The following is a 27,629-nucleotide window of genomic DNA, read 5'->3' on the forward strand; positions in this document are numbered from 1 at the left end:
AAAGCCATATGCCTAGGAAATGAAGAAATCATTGTTATTTTCCCACAAAAAATAGTCAAAAAACAGACGTGTTCCCAGTCCTTCGAATATATGCCAGGTTTTCTGACAGTGAACAATGGTACCTGAACATTAAGGCGAGGATAAAGCTCTAATCAAGAAGCACATCCAAGCAGATACAAGTCACATACCTGATTTCTTTATTGATAGCATCTAGCTGCTCCTGAAGCATCATGGCCAGAGTCTGGGCATCCGAATGGCCACTCGGTGATAGGAGGTCCATGGAGCTGAAAAGTGTTTCTCTATCATCATCATCAATATCAGACATTTCGGTGTCGCTTTCAAATGGATGGCTGCTCAAAACTCCTATCTGCTGAGTCCTATTCCACTCATGATCTCCAAGTGATTTTACCTAGTAGGAATTAGGAAGTGAATAAGGCTTAGTTCATGAAGAACAATTTCAAAATAAAACAGCAAAGAAGAGCAACTAACATTTAATGGTCCTTATTCAATGATTAATTCTCCATTAACACTAGTAATATTACTGCAAAAAGGCTTTTCTTGGCATTGCAGATGGTATAAAGTGTTTTCATATAATTTTTAAAGCTGTGTTAAATTAACTAAAAGAGAAGTTTGCAATGATGCCAAGAAAAGACAGATAGAAAAATTTGTTTGAACTTTACTATCTGAACTTAAATCTTCTCTGCCTTCGTTTTAGCACAACGGTGCTCTTGTCTGAGTATGTATGGGGAAAGCAAAACAAAACAAAACAAGCCTTGCTGTTTATATTTAATATGCTTTTTTTCCTGAAAAAAAAATCTGTAAGATTAACAGTCTGAAATATATTCTCTTAGCAAGGCATATTTGAAGTGAAAGTGGTGATTAACCTTTGGTTCATCCCTGCGCACTCCCATCCGGCCCCTTCTAGGTCGCCGTATCACTTTAGTTGACCGATAGTCAGACTGGCTGTCAACCAGGGAGCCCACAGAATACCGCAGCTCTGCTGACGTGTCAAGATGAGGCCTAAAACAGAGCCAAAGCAAGAGACTGAGCGTAGTAATAACAGTAATAATCCACCTTCGGTTTAGAAAGACAGATTGTTAATTTTTTTTTTTTTTAAGTTCCTTTTTAAGCAAACGAGCATGTCTCACAGACAAAATGACAAAACTATTACACTTAAAAGCTTTTAAAAGCAAAACATTGAAATCATATTATGAGAAAATTAAGGCAGTAAAAAAATTTTTTTTTTTCAAAATGAAGGTATTGCCTAATAAAAGTTATGATCCAAAACTTTTACATGGAAAAAGCAAGTAAACATGGTAAACACAATGAACTGTACTGACTGTTGAATCTACTATCCTATGGATTTTCCTTCCATTACTTTCCTGAATAAATATTCCTGAGGTTACAGTAAGGATGTCACAAGTTCAGGAGTAAGGATATCTATACAAAATTCTGTCTGTAAAGCTCTGCTCTGCATTGTGGAAATGAAATGCCCTGAGATATATACAGTGTAGGTTATGAATGGATTATGAGTATATCTAATGATGCTTTTGAAACAGTAAGCCTGAGAAAAAGCACCTACAAGGTTTCAAATAAAAATACATTTAAGGCACGAGTGCGGTTTTGAAATGAACGGCAAGAAAAATGAATCCTACTCCAGAAAGATTCTGGAATAATAATGGTTGACCCTGGATTTTCCTATGGACTCGATAGGTCTTGGGATGATGTGCTGAGCATGGGCTTGCTGGCTTCAGCACATCTTGGCTGTAGACACTGTTCTCCAGTTTTTCATGTCCTGGATGAAACAGCAGTTGCAAAAGTTCCCCTTAGAAACATCCCACTATGGGTGTGCAGGGAAATCAGAAGAGAGCAGCTCTGTGCACCATTTGAGCAGTCAGCTCCAGCAATGGAGACCTGGCCAATATCTAGGTCTTAATATACAGTAGATCTCCACAGAAATATATGAATACCATGCACAGGTACACGATTATAGTAGCACACAACCACAGTAGAAAAAAAAAAAAGAAAAGAAATGTAACTACTACTACATTGATAAGACAACTAAACATATATGTGTTTATACAAACTCCAAAAATATGCTCATGGCTTTCAAGGAGGACAAGGAAGAGTGCTCAAGCTCCACACACAGATGAGCACAGCCCTGCGTTAGCTCTCCCTGACAGAGCTGCAGTGGAGAGAGGAGGACTGCCTGCTAAAACCAGGCCATTAGTAATCAGATTTAATTTCTGTTTTACTAATAACAGGGATAGGAGAACAAAGCCTTTCTACTTGACGTTTCAGGATCTATAAGAGCAGAGAATGGCAGTTTAAAGCTGTATTTAAATATTTTTTAAAACTAAGGGGAGAAATGTTTACAATGAGCTACAGACAACTTGCAAGGTTCACAGCCACATTAATAATCAGTTTCAGAAACAAACCAGAAAGAGAAAAGGGAAACAAGAGGGAATTTTTGTTCTTAAACACTTCTCACACTTTAAAAACAATGCTGCCCAGGAAAAAGATGGTTTTAGTCTTAGAGATAAAAGCTAAAAGCAAAAAAAGTAACAATAACAAACATAGCACGGATGTTATATTTTTAAAGAAATACATGATTACTTTTATGTGCAGTCTGAACACATTCTTGTAAATGTTAGGCTTCTCTATTTATGTTCTCTTGCAATGGAAAGCTGGGAAATATTTTTCTTTAAATGTTACCTTGACAATGAGGGTTCAATTAAAGAACCAGCCCTCAACTTCATCTGGTCCAGTTCAGATCTCAGTTTCTCGATTTCTTCTGCGAGTCTTTCCTGGAAATGGGCAAAATATGATATGCTTACTTTAGATACAATATTAACTTACTTTATGAGATATTAATCTCATAAAGCTAAACAAATACAATAAAATACCTTGAATATAAGCTTAAATATAATTTAAAAAAATGAACTCAGTGGTTTCATTATTGCTATTAGAATATATGAATTGAGAGCAGATAATATAGCAAGTTTTCCTAATTTTTTTCACTAGTTAGAAAGAATGACAGGGCAGGTATATGCTTGAAATATTTCTTCTTTTGGTAGTGTCTGCAAAAGAAGAATCAAAAATACCTAAAAGAAATAGGTGCTAAACCTAAAAGTAGCAAATAATTGAAGACACAAAGCAAGCATTATTTACTCTGGAAAAATATGAAAGAAGCATTGATAATAACAATTAAACTATTATGAAAATGGAATGACCAGTAATTGCATTGTACCACTCCTCTTTCTGCCTCACAAAACAGCAGAACTATGACAAATGTCAGAAATAATACTCCTAAAGCTTGCTAGCACTAATCAGGTTCTCTTCCAGCAAAATGATAAAAAGTTTTGATTCAATACATATGGCTTTAGAAATATCTGTCCTGTTGCTTAACTTGATGGAGTAGCATAATCTTGATTTTGCCACAGAAGATGCATCTTATAACTATAACAATAAGGGAGGAAAATGTAATTTATTTAAAGTAATTTGTCTGCTATGTCATTTATTTATTTAAGGCATGTTATGAAATATCACCTTCTCCAACATTTATACTGGGATAGAAAATATTTTAATTGTTCTATAATAGTGGAGGAATAGCAAGGAATTGCCTTGCTGTTCAGAATATCATAACACCGACAAGTGTTATTTTGCAAGTCTCATTCTCTTTTTCCATGCCTCCACCACAGAAATTCCTTGATCAAATTTACTCTCACAGTTTGCATAGAAAGAATAAAGGATGGTGGAATGACTGTGTTTATGCAGGGAAGTGGATTAGCTACTGCGGCATACTTAGGAATGAATAAGGAACAGAGTAAACTACATCATGAAAAGGAATTTACAACATGTATATCTATATGAGGAGTCATTCTAGAAGAATTACTACAGTTTATATCCCCTTAAAATTTGCTCTGAGCTGCTTATCTGGCTTCATAAAGAATATATACAGCAGCCAAGAACCCAAACAATTTCACCAGCTCCTTTTTGGGGCTTTAATCAGAATCTCTTTCTTCCTTTCTGCAAGGCTATCTGAATGTGGATGAAAATAACAATTGATTTGCACATATGTTTTTTTTTTTTTTTCTCCTCAATATATCTGGTTTGGGATGTAATTGTATTCTTCTCCAGAATCAAATGGCACTATGCTTTCAGCATTCTATACAATTTCTTTTACATGAATTCAATACATTACAAAAACACACTATGAATCTGAAGGCAGATATATTTGTGTGCCCTACTGCCCACAAGGCAAATACAACTTGGAAAAAAATCCAAACGCTTGGATTTCAAAATAAATATTTATAATTAACCTGACTGCTTCAATAAGCAGTACTAGGGATTAAGCTGCAATGAACTAAGAAAGGTCATTTTCAGTTATATTTAGCATAACATCACTGCACCTGTTAAGAAGAATTGCATCAAATCCAGCAATTATATTATTCACTGTAAAAGTGTAACCAATTATAGGCACATCTCTGTTAAACAAGATTACTTTCAGAATTAAAACTGATAGAAGAAAAAATCCAGAGCAAGTAAAATCAGTACGAATTTTAGTTTTGACTTCCTGAGGCTAGCATTTGAATCATAAACCAAGCTTGCAAGAATCATTAGAAACCCTCAATGACTAATAGAAACATTTGGGTGATTAAAAGAATTATCAGTAATAACAAGAATATTTTACATGTCAGCTGAGGAATCAAATATTCTTAATATATATACATAAATAATAAATATATAATGTTTGATAAAAAAGAAGAAATAGCAGTATTTTATAGTACCTTGTCATGTAAAGACTCTTCCAGGTTTTTCCTGAAACTTTCAGATTCTTGAATTAAAACATTCTAGGAAATAAAGAGGAAATTGAAACATAGATAAAAGAGGCAAAAAATTAAAGAAGTGTTAAATATCAGATACCATCATAGATATGCAGCCCCCATACTCAGGCTAACAAGGTAAGCAACAAATCAGCCTTGTTAATCACCGAACTTAAAATATTTTAGTGCTTCGATTTGAGCCCATATTAAATGAGAACACTAAAAATAACCAAAACATGCCAGAAAAATCATTCAAGATCAGGAAAAAAAAGATTTTTTTTTCTTTTGAATTGAGTGACTCTTAAGCTTTACACATCTATTTCTCCCAAGTTCTTCTTTTTTACTGGTATATTTTGCTTTGTAAAGCATTTTGCTTTGATGATAGGACTTGGAAGTATATCCTCTGACAGATGCTGAAATACCCTTCTGAAAGATTTTCCTCAGATCAAACTAGAGGTGCATAAATTGAAGAAGAAGCGATTAAGGAAATTATGGATAAAAAGGTCTTATGATTTTAATCTTACAGGTACAGTATGGCTTACAGAAAGCTAACACATCATGGAAAGCCAGTAGATACCATCCCTTCTCCTATGGGGAGGGTATTTCATTCTTATTTCACACAGCAAGGAGCTAAAATTATCAGGCTGAAATACTGGATTGAGAGAACATCTGAAACACTGCCATCCTCAGTGCTAATTCCCTTTTGCTCGCTGTTTCTGAGTATTCTGATTATTTACACACTCTGCCTCACTCCCTCCATTGACCAAGGGAGGACTAACTCCTCAGCACATCCACTGCACCTTAGACCTGGAAGGATTCTTGAGTGCATACCCTAGCTAAGATTTAAATGCATAAACAAAACCACTTTTGTGGCAGCATTTGTGGTGTAAAGAGTTAGTATGATGTGCATTTGGATAAAAGAAGATGTGCTATTGCAGAGATTCTTTGTTTAGCTGGAGCTTATCCTGCTCTTTGCACGTTACCTTCTCCTCGAGCGCCGCCATTCTCTCTTTTAAGTGTAGCTGCAGACGTTCATTGGATTCTGTCAAAAGTCTGTCTACAGTATCTGAGAGTCTTTTGTTGTGCTCCTCATTCATCTTTTCTCTTTGCCTTGCCTTTAATATAGGACAAAAGGGACAGATTGGTAGGGTTCAGACTTATATTTTTAAAAAGCAAAAGCTTTATGGTAATTGAACACATTTAAGAAATTCCACAAGAAATCTAGTTACGCATTCACTTTTGTAGCAGCAGAATACTCACAGATCTGCAACTAGATGTAAATTACTATATTAAGATGGTCAAATAAAATGGGAAAATTTTGCCACCACTGATACAAATAAAGCATTTATTAATTAACAGATTTATGTGCTGCAGGTTATAATGTAGCAGTATATCAACAAGTAAAAATGTGCAGAAGTTATGTGCATTAAACATACTCTTTGAAGTTCCTGATTCTTCTCTTCAAGTTGAGCTTCTAAATGTCGCATACGTTCTTCAATATTTCCATGTCTTTCTTCTGCCTGTAAAAAAATAGAGACACTCTTTGTAATTTAAATGGCTTTGCAAGTCTTTATCTCAGTAAAGTTTAAACAAAACATAAAGCAAGCTACTACTAACTGCAAACTGAGTTTTCAGAAAAGAAACTTCATTTAAACAGGCAGCTGAACAGCATTGCTTGAAATGTGTCAGCTATGAAGGCCTGTTACATCCAAGCATCAGCAAAACATTGGAGTTATTTATGAGCAATGAAATCAGCCAAATGTAACATGCAGACTGTGCATGGTTTGAACACAAACCTGCCATTGTAAAATTGTAAGCTCCTGAAGCACTGAACTGCACAATGGTTGATTATCAATTAAAAAAAAATAATAAAAAAATAAAACAAATCAGATGGATTCTATTTAGCAATAGAAAGTAAAGTCCAGTAGGACTACCTTCCTACGTATGGAGATCATTTCTTGTAGTTTAGCTTCCATAACATATTGATAATCATCAGATGAGGTAGAAGAGGTTGGATCAGACTAACAAGTCAAGGAAAAGGAGAGGGACAAAATTGAAAAATCAGAACTAAAGACACTGACACTGAACAGAACACAGCACAGAATGCTTAAAAGAAAAGTGTGACTGAAAATTTAATACTTTTAACTGATAGATTTTTACGTGGAATAAACTACACTGATACTTGGCGGTGATGGTGCAGTTGATGAGTAAACTGAAAAATAATGAAATGCTAAAAAAAAGCTATCGACCTACACATGAAGTTTGAGGTTAGTGATGACTGGCTGATGACAGATTACTACACAGTGAAATCAAAGCAATCCTAAGAGAGTCTAATGTTATTTGAAATTATGGCTAACTAAACAACAGAATATGATTCTGCAAGGCCAATGTCAGAAAGTCCTTCATAATTTTTCCACCATTTTCTAGGAATGAAAGCAATGCATAAATATTAAATCAATGGCTTTGTCAATTATAGACCTGTGCGATGTTATGGTCTAGTCCCTAATTTCTAGAAAACCAAAAGAACGTCAAGAGAGAAATGGCTTAAGTTTTAGTATTCCATCGTAGAATACACTAGAGAAGCTCTTTTATCCAAACAAATAGCTTTTATCCTTTTGAAAGGATCCACGCTGGTGGATCCCTTTTGCAAGATCAGGGTCATCAGATAAAAGAACCACCTATAAACAGAAATTCATTAATTGGCACAAAAAATCATTACTGAATATAGAAATGGTAACACATCCAAAGATTCATTACTACGTCTGACAAAAGTTGACCTTAGTTGCAAAAGATGAATGTCCATTTATTGTCATATTAAACAAGTCTGTGTCATAATCAAAAATGAAAAAGAAAAATAGAAGAAGGAGGAATGCTATGTTGAATTTGCTGCTATGGAAACAGAAATGTGCCTACCGATGCCTTTGAGTCATGAGCCTGGGCTTATTGAACATTATTTCATTCTTTCAAATTTGCCCTCTGTCAAAGAGGGATCCCAAACTCTTAGTCTTCAGATGAGCAAACCCCAATAAACACTACTTTTGAAATTGTATTCTTTAGTGAGACTGCTATCTACTATTGATGTATCAGAATAATAATTAGGAATAGATATTAAAGTAACTCCATCTGTACAACACAACTTCAAATTGAATATAACTTAAACTTAGAAATATTAGACTGAAATATTAGAAAACAAAACTATGACCTGCAGTTTTATAAATCTAAACTGCAGCTGCTGCTTTGTAGACATGTATAAGAAAATCTTGTTTTGTACAAATGTAAGCATTATGTTTAGCTTTGAAGACCACTAATACTTATATGCTTTTCAGATTAAGTATATTTACAAAATTCAAATAATTCCAAAATGGAAAGAGAACAGTCAGTATAACTTCTGACTAAGCTCATTTGATAAGTGCAGTTACTGATTCTTGCTTCTGATCATGAAAGAGGCCTGTTGTGATCCATTTGGACTTTCTACCTGAAACGTCCATCTATTTGTTACAATTTAGACCTGTGATGATCACCCTGCCTCATTCTAGCTTTGAGTTTTGCATATTAGCTTGTTTTAACACTCACATGATATCTCACTGCTTTTTCTCCCAAATCAGATAAATACGAATATAGGATTGAAAAAAAAATCTGTTCCTGGAACTGCAGAAACAAGACCATATTATCCCTTCCACGGCTGACCAAGCTTTCTCTTAACAGGAGATAACGTTCTTCCCTCACCTCTCTGCCTGCACCACTGGTTGGAGAATTTTCCTTAATGTGGAAAGAAGGTGGTTTGAAATCACCAAAGCTCTGAGCTCATGATGAAGGACTAAGGAATAAACATTTACATTTTTTTTTTTAAAAAAGTATATTCCATATAACTGTAAAATAACCAAATTATTTTTGTTTTGAGATGTCAAACAATTAAGCACAGCTGCATCTCTGAAAGAAGACAAGTGTGTAGCCAGAGTCACAACCCAGGATGTTAACTCCTTTGAGGAATTTTAACCACCAAGTCAAAAGACCTCTTCATAGGACTCAGAAGTCCACCTGGACAGCTATGGACTCTGAGGCTCATAACCAAAAGCTGGGTTTCATCTGTACTGCTTTGCTGAGACAAAATCACTTAATAACTTTCTGAGGGGGAATTTGTGTGGCTACTGGCCTGGCAGACCTCACCCTAGGTTCTTTTTAATATAAGATATATGTGACAGTTTTTTCTTACTCTGTATAGAAGGATTAGCAAGACACGTTCTATGGTATTCAGCAAGTAGCATTCAAAGTATTTCACTAGCATATTCAGTTATAAATAGATTTGTGAAATTGTGCGTCTTAGACTGGATTAGAAATATATGGACAAGAATGTCTAACAATGTCTAACCCACTCTGAGATACCAGCATGACTCTTAATGCTCACTTTGTACTTTATATACTATGAAATAGGAAAGAAATAACCAGTATAAGCCAGTAATAGAGAGGAAAAAAACTTGCTTTGATGGAATACCAAAGCTGCTCTAACCCTGTTAAAACTCTGCTGCTGCGCCTGCTGCTAATGCGCCCACCAGAAAAAGTGTTGCTTTCACATCATCTGTTACTGTTGGCACTGCACATTTTCTAGGTCCTTGTATCTTAGTTGAAAAAAAAAAAAAACAATTTCAACCATGCTGATGAAGAAAGCACCTGTACAGTACAGGTATCATCATTTTTTTTCATTCTCCTGCTGAGCATTTTTCTAATGGCACAAGCTGATTTAGACAGTTTGGAGCCCTTGACTTTTGAACACCTGCTGTCTCCAGATTTTTGCTCACTCTTGTGGCTCTCATTCTTTTGGCTCTATCTTGAATTACTGAGCTACCCAAGAATAACACAATGCGTTACTGAACTATGCAAGGTGCATTTGAAGGTGATCATGCTGACTGAGCCACATAAGCTCATAGAGTTGTCAACTACTGATGATATATTCACTTCTAGCCTATTGCAAATATGAAATAAAACATGCTGGCTTAGATCATTCCTTCTTCTTACATCCAACCTTCTAGTTACCAGATATCCACATATTCTTGCCCCTCCTCTTTTTGCGGCTACTTTCCACACCTGTTAAGCCTAGCCAGAAACTCCTTTCATTTGGCTCTGTCACCCCTTGCTTACTTCATCCCCCTACTAAGGCAAAAATCTTCTGTGGAAAGAGGGATGGTTTGACAGTAAGATGTTGTGAACATGGAAGCATTTCTTGTGTTTCCCTCCTCACAGAAGAATTTTCTCTCTTTTTTTTTCCCCCAGCAGAAAATTAATCAGCATCCTTCAGCAGTGAATATATCATCTTTTCTTCCTTCTTTCTTCCCATTCTTCTCAGAGAGGTTTCTGACATGCACCTAATTCCTTCTTGTCTCCTTTCGCTCTCGTTGCTTCTTCTCAACTTAATGCAAACCAGGTTCCCACAAAACACGCACACCTCACTTGCCTCCAATTTTTACATCATTTTTCTTCACCTTTAAAATTCACTAAATGTGTTACTGTGTTAAATGTGTTTTATTATGACTATGGTATATGACTGCTACCTCAGTTTCCTTTTCTCCTTCTCAGTGCTTTCCTAATGCAGTCAAGAAAACACTGTTGCATTTCTGGTGACCTGTGTGCTAGAATGGCAGCATAAAATGCTCAAGGCAGTCTTGTGAGAGGAGGAATGAAGGTGCAAGTCAGCTGCACAACAACCAGGACGAGAGCGACTTCTGGTGGGAGTGAGTGAATGGAAGAAGGTCGATGCACTAAACCATTTCCTAAATGCATGGAAGGATGAAGCACACTTGACAGACTATCTATTCAGAGATGCTGAATGCTCCAATGTCTGTCTCTTCTGGGGAAAATAGGTACCTTAAAGATAAAGAAAGGTACAGCTACCAACTGCCTCTTCTTCAGGGCAAAAATCACACCATGAGAGTGGGTACAAGGTGGCTCAATGAATCATAGCAGTCTAGATCCCGGGATACATGCTGAGAGCTGCGCTACTTGTCATGACCAGACAAAATGCCAGTGCAATGGCCAGGCAGGACAGCACAGTACATGAGATCATGCTGTTCCAGGTTAGTCTGCCACAGGTTGACTAACCCTCCTCTTGCTCACTCAATGGTCAGAACACAGTGAAAACAAAGCCAAAGAAAAGGTTAAATGATTCAGGTAAAGTTATGAGTACTTATCTGAGTTCACTGTATAATCCAAACTTTTGGAAGTTCACTCCTTATTGAACTAGTTTGGGCATGGAAAAGTAGCAAAAGACATTCACTAGCCCATAGAAAATAAGAAATTTAGTTCAAGTTTTAAAAACTGACACAGAAGAAGGATTTTGCGCTACACCCTTCTTTTGCAGGATCCCAACTCAGGGATTTTATGAGGAAGAATATAATAAATTGAATGCAGGATTGTAACATGCATATTTCCAGTTTGCAAAAAAAAATAACATCCAAATCCAAAACACAGTTATTCTGCTCTATATGCATATGTAGATGATTGTTTTTTTTTTACTCACAGCAAAGCAGTCATGGCTTCCAGTTATCCCATACCACTTTCCTTTAATAAGCATGTAAAACATATTAGGCTTAACTCACCTTTACTTTCATATCATTGTAACCCCCTTAATCTCAGTGAAGTCACTTTCACTGAGGTAGTATAAAAGAAAGGAGAATCAAAAAATGGGATTTTTTTCAGTGCAAAAAATCTTGCTGATTTAGAGGACTCATCTTTTACTACTTACTATACACCACTATTGACCACAGCTTATGTAGGCAGGCTTAGGTTAGTCTGAAGCCAGCTAGTTTGAGCAGTACCCACAGAGTAGGCTTACTGGCACAAAGCTCAACACCGTTCAAGATAACTTCAGTGTTACTCAGCTTCTTGGGGAGGTTTTTGAGCTTTCATAGGGTAGCTAGTCCGTTAACATCACCCCAACCAGCCAATTCATAGCTACTCAAACAAGCTGAAGCGACTGCAGCGTAGTCACTGGTTCCAGGCTACATTTGCGTGATCCATGAAAGATACTGGACTTTAACTTTCAGCTTGCATTTCTTTCTTCAGCTTTCTGTGTAATCAGAGAGAAATGGACAGAACTGACATTACAGTCTGATTGACTTCTCAGGCTTTCCCTCTTGGCAAAAAGGCTTTGAAGAAGACCGTCAAAGTGAAACGGGGTGGTGTGTCAGCTCTGTTCACCGTTCTCTAACCACATTGAATGAAACAATGTAAGAAACAAACAGAGATGTACACTGGAGCTTTATGGTTACAATAACAGCAATATCCCTGGGTAGTCTGCATGGTTGGACTGGGATTTCTTCTTGTAGTATTTGTCAGTAATACATGTTCAGGAAAAAAAAATGCAGTTGCAAGAAAAGACATGCTGGAGACTGCAAAATACTTACTGGTGCCTAATTGCTGCAGAAATTATTCAGGAAAAGTTCTCTTAAAATAGAAAACAATATTTTTAAGCTACTAAGGGCATTAAAGTATGTGATTATTTGTTGATTGAGGAAAAGAAAAAAAAAAAAAAGAACATTAAGTTGCCAAGGGATTGCTCTTATGTGCATCTTAGTTTTCATTAAAATGCAGTAATATATATTTGGTATTTCATGTAGCTCCCTTTATGTTGATTCTTCTTTTTTCCACCATTTTCAGTCTGCCTTTCAGATTCCCACCCATTCATATAAACCTAAAGTGGACAGCACAAAATCTTGATTACTGAATGAAACCCAAACCCCTCCCTCTAGTTCACTAAATTACACAAAAATCAGGCTTCATTAATGAGCCAATTAGCACTTAAGGTTTCGGTATAAACAGAAAAACATGAGAATTGCAAAAAAGAAAAAAAAACTATTAAATATAAAAGTGGCTAGGCATATATATAGCCAGAAATATTTCTTGGCAATACAGAAAACATATATGATATCTTAGATAAATCAGAATGATATGTAATACACTCTCAAACACATTTTTCATTTTTGCCTGATTTGAAAGTAGGAGGAAAGAAAAAATGTTACCATTATATGTCCTAATGAAGCTCATCCTGCCTGAACTTAGCTTTAACTGCATGCATACCTGGAAGTATTATAGAGGCTAATTGTGATAAGCACAGTACTGAAAATTTGTTTTTAATTTCGTATTTTTCTACAAGAAAGCTGCCATGTAACAAGCTGCTATCAGAAAAAAACACTGTTCATAATCCTCAGGGGTTTCAAATTTTTCTTTCTGATTACACAATAGAAAGAATGATTAAAACAAGCCTCCTAAGTATGTACTGCAAGTATGTAGAGCAAAACATCTTCAATTGCCTTGCACAAATGATCCCAGCTACCATTAAGATTTGGTTTTATAGCATTTTGGGGGATGAAAATAATTGTTTCATGAGCATGATGCGTGAAAACGTCTATAACTATGACTACCCCCCTCAACCTCCTTTCCCTTTTCCGTAAATTGAAATCTCTAAATTAAAATCTTCCTGGCTTAGTTAATATTTTGAAAAATCTATGACTGCTTTATAAATGCATGGTAGGTTAATTTACAAATAACTATTCCACCTGTGGCCAAAATGGCAAGAATTACGAGCACATCACTGAGAACATCGCCGGGTAGTACTAACTTGTGGTACATACTTAGCAGGAAACATTTTCTCCTTTTTGAATCTGTTTGAGGGCGCGTTATTTTTGCCTTAGAAGGGAAGAGGGCTCTGGATGCAGATCACAGCCGGGACGGACTCTGAAATGAACCTATTTCTCAGGACAGTACCTTGGTGAGGGCCGCGATCCTCTGCGCCAGCTCAGCCTCCACCTCGGGCAGGGTTTCAGCCTTCCGCATAGTCTGCTGCAGCTTCTGCTCCGCCAGCTCCAGGCGCTCCTGCAGCTGCCTGTTCTTTTCTTCCAACTGAAGGCCAAAGATAGAGAGAACTATACATAAAGAGGCAGAATTAAGATTTTCCTTCCTTAGCTATCAAAGGAGCAACCAAAATCACTACAGGTGAAAGCACTGGGATAGGCAGCTGTGCTAATGTGAGAGCTCAGCATCGTATGTGGGCCAAGAAAAGGTGGTGTAAAACAGTATCAATGAAGATGAACAAAATACCCCTTGATCTACATGCTGTTTATCTAATCAGCTTGAAAATACTGGTGCTGGTAAAACAAGAATTTTTATATGTCTAGCATGGAAATATACAGGAACTAAAATGAGAAAAGAGGAACAACTCTAAAAGAATAATTTGCCAGCAAATTTTCTGAACAAACTGCCAAATGCAATTTTTTTGAACGACTGCCAACAATATATTAGGTGATGTTAAATCTGACAATTGTTGCTCAGTTAATTCATTCATTACCATATCCTATTTGAAGAGATATTGTTTGTTGTGAGCCTATAATTAGACCTCATTTTACATCAGTAAAATTGCTTAATCCTTGATAACCACCAAAGAAAAGAAAGACTTCAAAATCTTTTTCATGACTGAAGTATCTTCTGGCCTAATGAGATGTACTACCTGATTAATTCATAGATCGATTAGTGTTACCCACTCCCCTGTTCACTCCATGTAATAAAAGCCATAATGAAAGAGGAGTGTGCCTTTAAATTGTTTTGTTTTAATCCTTCAAAAGCATTAAAAGTATGCTTTTCGTATTGCAGTGCAGCAAATGAACTTTAGGTCTTTCTTGTATGTACTCTAAGCCTAGATCTATTAATCACTGTTTTGAGTAGGTAGTTCTTGACAGCACAGAATGACTCACGATCAGAGCAATAAAACCTTTAGAGAGATGCAGCTGCATTTTTTTTTTTTTTTTAATGATTAAAGATGCATCTTAAAATAGTCAAAATAATTCGGTAGAATTCAGAGAGGTTGTTTTCTGATGCTTTAATTTTGCTGAATGTATGTATATACAGACAAAGGAATGTGTGTAAATGTATCTTCATACAACTACAGAAACAGGTTATCAGACCTTACAAACCTATTTCCAAGGTAGCATTTTATTTTGCTTGAAGACATGATAGGTGGAAAAGAATAAGGTCTTTGATACTGAGAAAGAAGAGCAATTTCATCTTAGACAGTTTAAATAACATTCACTTCATGTTAGCTTTCTGTTCGCACCATATTTCTGAAATTTTAAACAATGTTTTTCTATTCACTTTGCACTAGAGCTTTTGGAATCACCCAGGAGACAAAGTGCCATGAGAGACAACTGCATAATCAGTTTATACTCTTTTATAAAGGTATTCATAGATCATTTTATCATCTCTGTAAAATCTTTTCTATGCACTACTAATACTTGAAATCATTATGATCTATTTTACACAAATTTTGGTCATTCCTGCAGAAGAGACCTGTTTTTTTTTTTCATTTTTTTTACCTTTCTATGCTGAATCTGTTTAAAAAAAATAAAAATATATCTTAAGATAGCATTATATAAGAACCCTTCACTTAGGGGATAAGCTGATGTGCCTTTATGCAAGACTATTAGAAATCACGATCACTTAACAATGTTGAATGTGCACATTATTTTGCTGTTCATGGTTGCAGCATCTGATATGAAGCTTAGAGATGCTCAACAACTTAACTTTCTATGTGCAAATTATCCATTGATGCACAACAAGCAGCCTGACCTCTCCCTGTAGATGTGACTCCTTTTTGTGTGTGAATTTTCATGTTGTATGAAGAAAGCGACTGATGGAAATACTGAACCTGACGCAGGATGGCTTCCTTGTTTGCCAGTTCATTTTCCAGCTTATCGTTCATGTCATGTATAGAGGTGGATTCTCTCTGTGCACTGAGGTAGCGCTTCTCCAGTGTAGTGATTCTTTCTTCCATATCTTCTTTTTGTGCCATTGCCTAACATAAAAAGAAATTATAATCTCACATAGTTTTATACCAGTTTAATTTTTATGCTAACAGTAGAGAGGGATGCAAAGTATGCATAGCAGTATTTTTTTCTGTTTAAAACAGAACTTATTCTCTTTAAAATTTCTTAAAAGGAGATACTTGAAGTGGTCACTATTTTTATGGTGTCTACATATTTCTCTGTGAAGCGAATGCAACAACCCCAGCTCACATTTATTTATCTGCTTTTTAAACAAGGGCAGACTTGATCAGAATATTGATATAACCACATAATAAAATCAATATCACAGTGCGGTAATGTGGGAAATTTTGTGCCAAAGTACATGTAACAGGCAGCAGATAACATGTCTGAAATCGCAGAAAAATAAATGACCAAATGTTAGATATATAACATATGTTATCTGGGTAACATATCCATATGTCATGGATATACATAATTAAATCCTCTGCTATTTTTATAATACTCCATAATATTGGTCCAATGAAGATAATAACTTTAACTTAGATTATTCATCAGTAATGAACTGGATATTCCACTTTAATTTGTTTTATTGGAAGCAGAAAGTTTTATTAAACTGCTGCATTTTGAAAGAACTTACATGTTGGCACATAATCTTTCACAATGAAAATATTTACATATGAGTACATCTTGCCATATGTGTTGTGTTACATTATGAAAGCAGTGATGTTGATATAAGTAAGATTTAAGTGAGAAACCATGAATAAATAAATTGATTCAAATAGCTAGTCCCAAGATCATATTTTCCACACTGCTGAATGAAATTACATAAATAATAACTAGATTAATTCTTTAAAAGTGTGTTTTGTTTGTTTGTTTTTTGTATACACATCATTTTCTGCATCTTTTTTGGCCTCGTGAAAAAATACGAAAAGGCACCTCCACCTTTATAAATGCCCTTACAGGCAGACTTCGTAGTGATGTTTGGGCATTATTGTACATGCTACATCTATTAGTGGTCACTTTACTGTTAACTTAGGAAGTAAATGGGTGCAAGGACAAAGTTGCTGTAATGGGATATATGGAAAAGAAACAAGTGGCAGACAAAGTGTCCAGGGAACAACAGCATTCATTAGAAGGTAGGTGATAACTGGTATGATAGAAAGCTTAGTGAAGGAAAACTATTTTAAGTTTATAAAAAGGATAAAATATTGAAAATAGAGTAACCAAATAGATGTAAATCTATTTCTAGGCTGTGTCAAGTAATGGAAGTTCTGCAGGAAAATGGGTTTCAGAATACGAAAAAGAGCAGCTTAATATTTAAATATATGTAAACATACACTCACACACGTACACCTCTACTGTAGAAAGCAGTGTAAGAGAGAGACAGAACATCCACACAGTATTGAGCTCCATATGTAAAGGCTGCTCGGGATGATACTACAGAAAGTTACAAATTTAAGACAGGAAAAGAAAAGGAAAAATGGAAACATATTTCCATGCAAGACATGGAGATTTCCTGATGTTTCCACACAACACAGACAAAATTTTGAAATTGGTTTGTTGAGAAGGGGATAGCATACTAGAATAAGAGTGATGAAATGATTAAATACTATAACTGATTACATAAATAACAGTGTTTTATAAAAATAACCAAATTTTTTAAAACTAATTTTTATTTAAAAATTATCTACATAACCTGCGACTGTTAAAAAGAGTTCATCATAAAGATGTGAAATGGCTGAAAACTAGGATTTACATTGATAATGCTAAATAACAGTCTCCTAATTCTCCTATTAGTATTATACAAATTTGCTCTTATTAATGTTTTTTTATAGATTTCTATGCTTTCTTGCAGATTTCTAATACTATTTTGAATGTAAATTGTGTGTTTCCTATGCACAAGGACTTTTCCTATGTCAGTTCTAGACTTTTGCTTCCCATCTTTATTGACCCTGATCAATTTGCATCAAATACCAAAGAACCAGCTGCCAAGTAGCGTGAGGGGAAGTATGATGAACCCCTTACCTCCCTAATGTCTCTCTGGTATTTACTGTTCATTTCTTCAGTTTTAATGAGCTCCTTTCGGGCAGTCTCTGCTTCCTGCTCTACCTCTCCCACCCGGGACGATAGCGCAGCCAGGCGTTCCTTCATTTGTGCCATTTCATAGTTTTGCTTTTCGAGCAGCTCCTGAAGTTCCACAACTTGACTGGCATCATCATTTGAGTCTATAGAGCCGTTTGACAGGCGCTGTTGAGAGAAAAGCAACATTATTATTATTTTTTAAATGTAGACTATCTAAAGAATATATAAGCCAAAGATTATTTCAAAAATTACAGGAGCAACAAGAAGATAAACAAAAATCGAAACAAAAATCACAATAACTTTAAGTATACATAAGGCAAGTGTAATTATGAAAAAAAAAAGACTAATATTCAAGGGATTCCAATATATTATGTCACATAGAGAAGGAAATGTTGGCATTAACGGCAGAATGCTATACAAGACCAGCATTAGTTTAACATTATAGCCATTCAAGTACAAATTGCAACAAAACTACTACTAAAAAGCACCAAACAGCGTATATGTACCTTAGCTAAACTAACACACCACTTAAACTTACTCAAAGTCCTTTTCACTTGCAAAATAGGCTACACTGCAGACAGGAAATAACACTTTAATAAATCACAATTCACTGTACCAGAAAGAGTCTAGTCAATGCACTGGTTAAATCTACATTAGAAACAAATTCATCTAACGCACTCTGTATACTGCTGAAAGCACTCAAATGAATAATTATAAAGAAAAAAAACCCAGGACGCTATTGAATTTGAAATATGATTCTAGGAATACGATTTATATTGTATATAAATGATTCAGAAATCATTTATATTTTTCCTCAAAAAGAAAAAAAGAAAAAAAAAGAGTATTATAGAATATTTCCTAGTAAGACTTGCTGGGAATTCTTTTTCACTTTAGACAGTCACATTAAACCTATTCCAACATAGTCTAGGTCCTGTTTTGGCATAGGCTTAGTTATTTCATGCAAAAACAAAACAAAACAAAACCTGAGGTGATTTGGTTTTGAATTATATCATGGAACAATAAAAATCAAAGTCAAAATTGTCATTAATTTCCTTGATTAGAGAAAATTTTATCTTGTTAGGGCTATATGCAGTTTATTCTCATAAATATATCAGCAAAGTATTTCAGTGTAACTACTATTTTACATAGGTTTCTGACCTAAAGACAAGAATATTGTTCCTGAAGTGTCTCTGTTATGTTTCAGATGGGGTATAGCAACACACACATGAAATATGCCTAGTGAGAGCCAAGATGAAGAGAAGCACCATTAGTGCTTTTGTATTATCATTGCCAAAACAGATTTATAGTTAAATCTACCAACAAAATCAAAGAACACTACTTTGTTCAATGGTTCTAACAGCATTATTTCCCAAATCAGCCATAAAATGAACCCTGTTCAGGACTATCAGCACCTCTCTGGATCACTGAATACATTTATTTTACTGTAAACATTTGTTCCATCAAATAAATCAGCTCCAGAATTGCTTTTGGTACACTGCTTAACTGTATTATCTTGATAGTTTATCTATCTTAGTTGCTAAAGTTAGTTGATCTACTTGACGGGGCCAATACTAAAAGCACAACAGCAATTTCAAATCTTATGACATTAGTTTTTCTATCTGGATAGTGTTGTTATTCTACTTGAAAATAAATCCAATTCATATGCTGTGATCACATATGTAAATAAAATAGTATTCAAACAAGATAAAACATTTTAACCATAATACTTTATTCCACTGTGTAAATAGAAAGATTTGTCTGAAGTTTATGGCTATTAAGTGTCTTACGGCTTTAACCATATATAGTAATTTTGGCACAATTTAGTTGTGACAGATGAACAAATGCTAGCAGATGTTTAGTTTGCCCTACAATTCTCTAAACAGCAGCCCATGAATTGCAACTAAGTTAGAGTAAAGCAAATATCATATATGAAAATCAGTAACGTGATTATGTGCTCCATATGCTATAAACATTTGGAAACAGCAGCCTTGAGTATCTAGGTGTATGTTCACTGGTATCAGAAATACAGCTTTCTGTTAACTAAACTTTTGTGTCTAAAGAGCTTAATAAATAAAAACACATACAAATAATAATAATAAAAAGTGTAAGATATAAAATTTATTTGCTTGCTTCTTCCTAGGATTTATGCAGAGTGTTAAAAACATATTCATAATTAATCCATCACCAATAAACAAATGTTATAATTGTCAATTATGCATTAATTCATTTTGATTTATGCACATAAACATCTCTCCTAATTATTCGAATAACTTTTGGGGCAAATTGTTTAATCCCACCAGCTGTTCACTTTTGCTTTAGACTATTCCTGTATTCATATACACAACTGATTGATTGATATTTGAAAGTTTCCAGCTTTCAAAAGAATGCCCACATTTTTATTTTTCTTAATTTGATTGGGATGAAAAATACCCTTCTCTACAATTTTGAGTAAAATACTAATAGAAAAAAAAAGAAAATGTCTTCAGAATTTTGAAAAATACTTTCATAAGTAGCTGCAAATGCAGCTATAAAAAAGCTATATCTATACACATTTAAATCTCAATAGCTTATCATAAAAAAACTTTCTACCATCAGTGGCTATTTCTTTAAAAAACTGTTTTTGAGACATGGAAAAGGCTCATATGTCCCAATGCTTCACTCTTTTGACTAGTTACTTAACCAAACACAAGATAGTCCATTTATTTCCTTCAAACACTTTTAGTTTTTTAGACTACAGTGTGTATACCAATACTACTATCACCATACATTTTTTCACGTGAGTGTCCTTGCTTTCTGCAGGTACTGAGGGAAGGAGCTACACCTAGAATAAGGCATATTATATCTAGTTTTTTTCCAGTCGGGTCTACTTGGATTAGGAGTAGCCCTGAATCTACTTTAATTTCATAATACTATAGGGCAGGAGGAGATGATAGGGAAAATTAGCTTTCTGATCTCATTCCTTTCTTCACTGTTAATTCTATACATTCAAATTTTGACTGAAAGGCAAAGTTGAGGCACACATGGTGCTGCTGCTTCTTCACAGCATCTCATAGCAGTGGCAGTAGTGGCAGAACAAGGACTTTGGGCTGTGGTCTACACGTGGTACTTCTGTATCTTTTGAATAAACTCACTTGGTTGGCCTAAAAAAAATTAAGGCATTTCTCAACTCTCATAGGTGTCAGCATATATGAATACATACATTGCTGTGTAGCAGGCTACTTCTTTCTCATGAAGTTTCTCTGATGCATTTTCATGAGCTTTCGTGAATTGTTTGTAATGGTACATGGGGAAATACTAAGAAAGGGCACATTTAGCTATCCAGATAATATGAAAGAAGAAAAATAATGACTAAAAAGGGCAGCACTGCAAGAATCTTTGCATTTGCTCTAAAATTCCTTAGAAAGGGAAAAAGATGTCCCATTTTTTTTTCCAATTGCTTGTTCCCTTGTGCAAGATGATGCATAGGACGTTTTTGAGAAAAATATAGGATAGGATAAAACATTTTAGCAAAAATAAGGAGTTTATGAGAACAAAAGATAGAACTGAAAACTCATTCCTAATGCTGTAACACACCACGAAAGTAGTCTAAGGACAGAAGGAAACTGGAAGTTGATGTAGGCAGAACAATGCCGAAAGAAAGAGAAAAAGAGAAAAAGAAAACCACACAGTGGTTTACTAATAGTAAAATGAAAAAAGGTAAAAGGAAGACCAGAATAAAGTGTAAAATAAGAGTAGAAAGGAATATTATAGCCTTGTTCATGCATTTCATATTGCCCTTCAATTCAATCCATTAATAATCATACTAAAGTCAAAGTCAGAGGAATTAGGGATGTTCTCTTAAGTGTTTCTTTTCTTCCTTTCCTTTCCTTTCCTTTCCTTTCCTTTCCTTTCCTTTCCTTTCCTTTCCTTTCCTTTCCTTTCCTTTCCTTTCCTTTCCTTTCCTTTCCTTTCCTTTCCTTTCCTTTCCTTTCCTTTCCTTTCCTTTCCTTTCCTTTCCTTTCCTTTCCTTTCCTTTCCTTTCCTTTCCTCTCCTTTCCTTTCCTTTCCTCTCCTTTCCTTTCCTCTCCTTTCCTCTCCTTTCCTTTCCTTTCCTTTGCTTTCCTTTGCTTTCCTTTGCTTTCCTTTTCATCTACAGCATTTTATCAGCAAATGAAGAGCAAACTTGTTGTAGGCTATTAATTGCAAAGATATAAGAAGATATTTTTCACAGTATATCCTTGACATGCAGTAAAAATCTAATGTGAAGTTGGCCTTCCAAAGATTTGCACGTAGCATGTTCTGATTGCTACCTGTGTGAAGTTTTATTTGCCATTAACTGATTATTGTAATTATTATTGTGCAATGTTGATTTTTTGAGTTGTTTGCTTTGCTAGCGTGAAGTTGGAAAGGAAAGCAATGATCTAAAAGATACAAGAAGGCACATAAAAGAGTAGGAGGTTGGAGTCAAGCTCAGGTTCATGGAATTGTTTTCAGAAAACATCACAAACAGAATATTTAGAAAAGTTTAAAATAAGAGAGAATGTTTTTTTTTATATCAAAGAGACTTTGCTTCGGTCTGCCTCCAGGTATGACATGGTGTCACATCTGCCATGGCTGTAACATTCATGGTGACTGGACTGCAAGATGCACCTCTTGCCCATATTCTATGACAGCATCTCAACCCAAAATGAAGTGATTCAGCAGTATTGCTTTGTGAGATTTTTCTCTTTACTAAAATAGGTGCTAGATGCTGCTCTTTAAAATGTGAAGGAAGTTGTGGCCAGCTATTACAAGAAGTACTGACATGGCAGGCAAGATATGAAAGCCTTCCTATACTGCGTATACAATATATAGAATTTCCATGGTTTAAATCACTTCCCAAATATTTTAGAAATAATTACATGACAATAGTTGTAGTAATATTCAGACCTAGGCTATGTTTAAACTCTAATAAGACTATGATAACAACTTTGAAAAATATTCACGTAGAAAATTCATTAACTATGGGAGCCATGGAGACTGTGTGACTTAGAAAAGGGGGCTATGAAGGCCAGATCTTTAGGGGAGAGATGGAAGTTGCATATATTTCTCAGGTAAAAGAAAAGTTAATGAATTCTGTTGTACTGAAATACTAACAGGGAAAGCAAATAACCAGAGGAAGCCAAGTTATACACATCATTCAGTTTTACAAAAGTAAATCTGGTGCTGCAATAAGTAATGTTTGCTGATATTGTTTGAGATGTAAGAATAAGTCAGTAGTAACAGTGACCAGAAGTTTCTTTTTACTATAGCACAAAGTGTTTCCATCCTTAATTTAAAAAAAAAAAAGTTTAAAAGATTATAAATAACTCATATATATAGCTCAGTGTTAACACAATGACAAGTGATGGCTCAAAATGACAAGCAAAATCAATCTGATCATTACCCAGAAACATAATATAAAACAGAAAATGAAAAGGTCTCATAGCCTTTTCTAAGTTACTTTTCTGTGTTTGAAGGCTATGCTACTTGTATAGGTTGTTTTGTATCTTTCAGTCTGTGTGATCTCACAAGCACTAGACACCCCCTTTTCAATTACTCCAAAGCTTCTCCAATTTCTAATCAACTGTTATCTTTAGCTGAAATATTTCTTCCTCTCACCGTTACCCCTCATCCAGTACTGATGGACTGGTATCCAGGTACATCAAGTACAGGTATCTTTCCCAGAGCTTTTAATGTCCTCATTGTCTTGCTCTTTCTGTCAAGGCATCAAAAGATTCCAGCTTTTATTACCACTTTAAAATTCTGTAATAACTCTGCTGCCTGATAAGCTCTAAGCTGTTTTTCTTCTTTCTGATGTCTGCAATCATTTGCTAAACTTCCCTCATTTTGTAGAATGGAGGCTGGAAAAAAAATAAAGGTCTACTTAATGCATGGACATTTTGCTTTTTGTTGCTCTTACATTACTGGAAAGAACTTCTGAGATCTTATGCAGAAGATAAAATCAGTTCCTCTTGCTTGTTTTACAAGGGTCCAAACCAAGGTATACATGCAAAATACACTACCACTTCCCTTAACCAATTCTTCATTGTTGTCCCACCAGACCACCATTAGGGACAAGAAGTCTGGTGAATCCTTGCAGCAAACCATCCACCGAAGTTCAGTTAGCTAGTGCTGTCAGCCTATGCAGTGCTATAGGCATAAAGATCAAGTGCCAAAAGTAATGAGATTTCTATAGCAGTGCTCTAACAGGCTGCATAAAAGTACACAGAGGCTTCTATTAGATGGAAGGGAAATGAAACTTCTATGGATTCAGAAAAAATTACAGGTTAATTTGTATGAAATATGAACAAAAAAGCTGATTTCTTAAAAAGTTGAGAGATCTAACTGAGAAGAGTGTTGATTAAATGTGTAAATAATGCAGTTTCTCAGTATAATTAAATCCCCATGCGATCTCACACAGACATATGCACTACTATTGAGCATCACAGTATATGCTAAAGAGCTGTCCAAAGATGCTTTTAGAGAGAATATTGTGCACTGCTCCAGACACTGCTTGGATTCCTGAAGCCTCTCAGGCCCCACTGCCACCTCCTGCCACTTTTTCTTTTCACCCTGAAAACTCTCTGTTTCTCCTCCCTGTGTGTGTCAAGCCATCAGTCTCCATTAAGTCTCCTTCAGCATATGCTTCTTTAATTAGGGTAACCAATATTAATCCAGAAAAGGATGTTTGGAAAACCAGAAATATACCTGCACTGCTTGGAAACTAATTCTGATTATCAAATTCAGCTTGGGTGCAAAGTGTATTTATCTCTCTAAATCAGAATGTAAATCCTCTGGGGAAAGTGTCACATCTCCCACTGTTTCTTATACATAATGAGTGCACTCAATAAACCATCAAACAAACTCTCTGCAAACTCTCTCTTTACATTACGAACAACCCTTAATTTGTCCTCTTTTTAAACTCTTCTTCCACAGGTAGGCTCCGGATGTCTTGACTTCACACCATTACCTGCTATCACATATGCTGCCAGGTTAAATGATTTACCCCATAGCAAAAGTCGGTATAAATCAACAACTGAAAAGAAAATCTGCAAGTTTTTTCTTTTTAACTGGCTATTCAAAGTGACCAGGTGAGAAGCAGAACAATGATTATGAGTCAAGTCCAAAATCAGAACAGATTTTGTTTAGAAAGAGCCCTATAACTTTTATTATATTATTTTCTCTGAATGTTTTAACCCACTCTGGGTTTGCTTTGGCAAATTACATCCTTACTCCTACCAGTAAGTGTAGACAGTGTCTACAATTGCTGTCAATGTTTTATATGATTTTATTATTTATAAACTTCTGGAGTTTTGATTTAATAAGCAGAATTATGATAGTGTCCTGACTAAGAAGAAAGAAATGTGATTCTTAAATAATCTGAGTGTATGCCTTAGGTATGTTATAAGGTAGCATTATGCCAGCTGGGTAATAATAATAAAAAGTAATTTTATGCGGCAATGGGTTCCTCTCAAAACACAGAGGATTTTATCGTGGACAAAAAGGTCTTACTTGCCTCTATAATGAAATACATAGATGTTTTCATGAGCTTATAACAGTACGGTTTATTACTCTGTGGGGAAAGGATCAGCTATGCTGGTAAAACTGCCCCCTCCTATAGGTGTGACAAGTAGGTAATACGTGTTTTAAAGGTAAAATCACAAAGGTACTTAAAAGCATAGACTAGTATCACTACGAATGTAGGAAGATGTCCTTTACTGGCAGGTTATAGATATCATAGCAACACATAAAATCTTAAAAAATAAATATTGTCTTTGTATTGCACCAGTATTTACAAGCTGCAGTTACAAATGTCAACAATTAACTTTAAAAGTAGAGCATTTCCAAGGGAAAACACTTTGATTTAACATTGTACTGAAATGCTTAACTTTTATGTCTTCAGTGTAATGGAAATCCACACTGAAGCTCTTTATCAAGTAAGAGTCCTTCTATGCATATAGGGCACCCTATGCATATAGGGCGTCTATAAAGATAAAAATAGTCATTCTCCAGACCCATTAATCGCTGAGAAAACTCCATTAACTTCAAAAGCATGATAACGATGCTTTGTTACATGTTTGCATTAAAAGATGAAGCATGGAATTGACACTGGGATGCTCTCTTATGCAAGCCAGAAATAGGCAACGAATTCTGAAACACTGAGAGTGAAGGTGATCCTTTTATGGTAGGCATTTAAAGTATACAGACAGGAGAAAATGAAATGTTTTTCAAAGCAACCTCAATCCTTCCCACTTTGCATATGAACATTAAATTCTACTCAGTGCATTCAACTTCCATGGCTTGGATGAATGCTGAAATAATATTGGTAAGAAATAACTACTTTATTTGAAAACAAAATTCTGAGTATTTTATTTTTGAGGGTCCAGCAAGCACCACTTTAAAGGAAAACAATTGGTGGAAAGAAATGAGAACCCCGTGTTTATTGCTACAAACACCTGAGACTAATTCCTAATTTCCCACTTACACAAGGTAGATGGTGTATGAGATTCAGCCAAAGGCTCAGGCTAAATTTGTCTTTAAATGCACTAATTACCATTGTAGTAAGGAGAAGATTATATTTGGGGTATCTTGATGAACTTTTTTTTGAAATTGAAAGAAATATTTCCTTCCTCCAACCTGACACAATCATTGACTGGGTATAGGTGAAGATGAATGACAAATACAAGAAGAAAATATGATTTCCTCAAATAATATATTACTTCGAGGTATACTTCTAGGTACTATTATATTCCTTTGTATATATACTTTTCAATATAGTAATTCATCAGGAAAACAAGCTAATTGGTGATAAAGCAAAATTTTATAAAATTCTACTTTTTATACTAGTCATGTAGCATTAACTATATGTGTGTACGTATCTATATGTATAAAATATATTACCCCTTGTGGAATTTTCCACTAAATGATTAGGCATGCATAATGTTTATAACATAGGCAATAAGATCGTTCAAAGTAATTTCAGATATGATAGGAAAAAATGTTTTAGATATAGTTACAGTTACAGACAAAATGTAATTGTACTATAGGAGTAATCTAGAATATTTGTTTTGATGAAGTTTCTCTAAAACATCTCACTATTTTGGAACTGAGAAGAAAAAAAATAGTTAAATCATTGGAATATCCATAATTTCTTTATTTCCATTTTCTTTAAATCTTATGCATTTAAATTAAATATATTTTTTTTAAAGTGGCAAAAAAGGACTATGTCTGGGGGGATCTGTATATTCTTGGATTCTTAGAGATCTACATAGTCATGTATTGGTTTATCATCTTAATTATTTGTCTTTATTTCTTTTGTTTTACGTTCAGAACAATATTTGTATTCTTTCACTATTTTAAACTTCCCTTTGCCCTTGCTGCACGTGAATTGCCCATCTAGTTGTCAGAGGGATATATGTTATACTTTATCATCTCATAAAACTGCTGTTGCAGCCAGAGTTCCGAAGCACTTACTGAATAAAATAACACTTTTATTGGGAAATAATACATTACTGTAGGAATCCTTATTGCTTCAATAAGAGGACAGTGCTCATGATTACCAAATTTAAAATGATGCCCTGGAGGCCCTTTGTCCTAGAGCTGCCTTGAAGAGGTCAGGTAGCTCACCACCCTGGTTGCACTGCATGCTGTCTCACATATAGGATGTTTCTCTTAAATCCTCCAAAATTTCCATTTCTGAAGACTTCTCCATCCTTCAGCAATCTCTAGTGTTTCACTGTCCTCATTGTTCACAAGTTTTACCTTAACAGATTTTCTTCATATCTGATGGTACACCTTATATTTTTGAATGATAGATGTATTATTCTGTTTCCCTTAGTCTTTTCTGCTTTATACTTTAAGTTTAAATTTTGAAAATTCTTCTCACGTCTGAGCTATGAAGCTTAGCAACAAG

At 35.0% G+C, this 27,629-nt stretch overlaps 1 protein-coding gene across 1 annotated transcript in view; it reads right to left on the bottom strand.

Annotated features, from left to right (window-relative positions):
- The window catches only part of PPFIA2 (PPFI scaffold protein A2), a 285,048-nt gene that overhangs the window by 44,258 nt on the left and 213,161 nt on the right, over window positions 1–27,629 (bottom strand). Inside the window, exons 8-17 of the mRNA XM_088531206.1 lie at window positions 17,660–17,881; window positions 15,517–15,663; window positions 13,584–13,718; window positions 6,761–6,847; window positions 6,263–6,346; window positions 5,810–5,941; window positions 4,791–4,853; window positions 2,716–2,807; window positions 885–1,020; window positions 189–409 (exon numbers count right to left, since the gene is read on the bottom strand). Coding sequence (XP_088387332.1) covers window positions 189–409; window positions 885–1,020; window positions 2,716–2,807; window positions 4,791–4,853; window positions 5,810–5,941; window positions 6,263–6,346; window positions 6,761–6,847; window positions 13,584–13,718; window positions 15,517–15,663; window positions 17,660–17,881 — 1,319 coding nt within the window. The remainder of the gene's footprint in view (window positions 1–188; window positions 410–884; window positions 1,021–2,715; window positions 2,808–4,790; window positions 4,854–5,809; window positions 5,942–6,262; window positions 6,347–6,760; window positions 6,848–13,583; window positions 13,719–15,516; window positions 15,664–17,659; window positions 17,882–27,629) is intronic.

This window comes from Tinamus guttatus, unplaced genomic scaffold (assembly GCF_059628265.1).
Source record: "Tinamus guttatus ecotype Peru unplaced genomic scaffold, ASM5962826v1 Tinamus_guttatus_pri_ptg000399l, whole genome shotgun sequence".
Lineage (NCBI taxonomy): Eukaryota > Metazoa > Chordata > Aves > Tinamiformes > Tinamidae > Tinamus > Tinamus guttatus.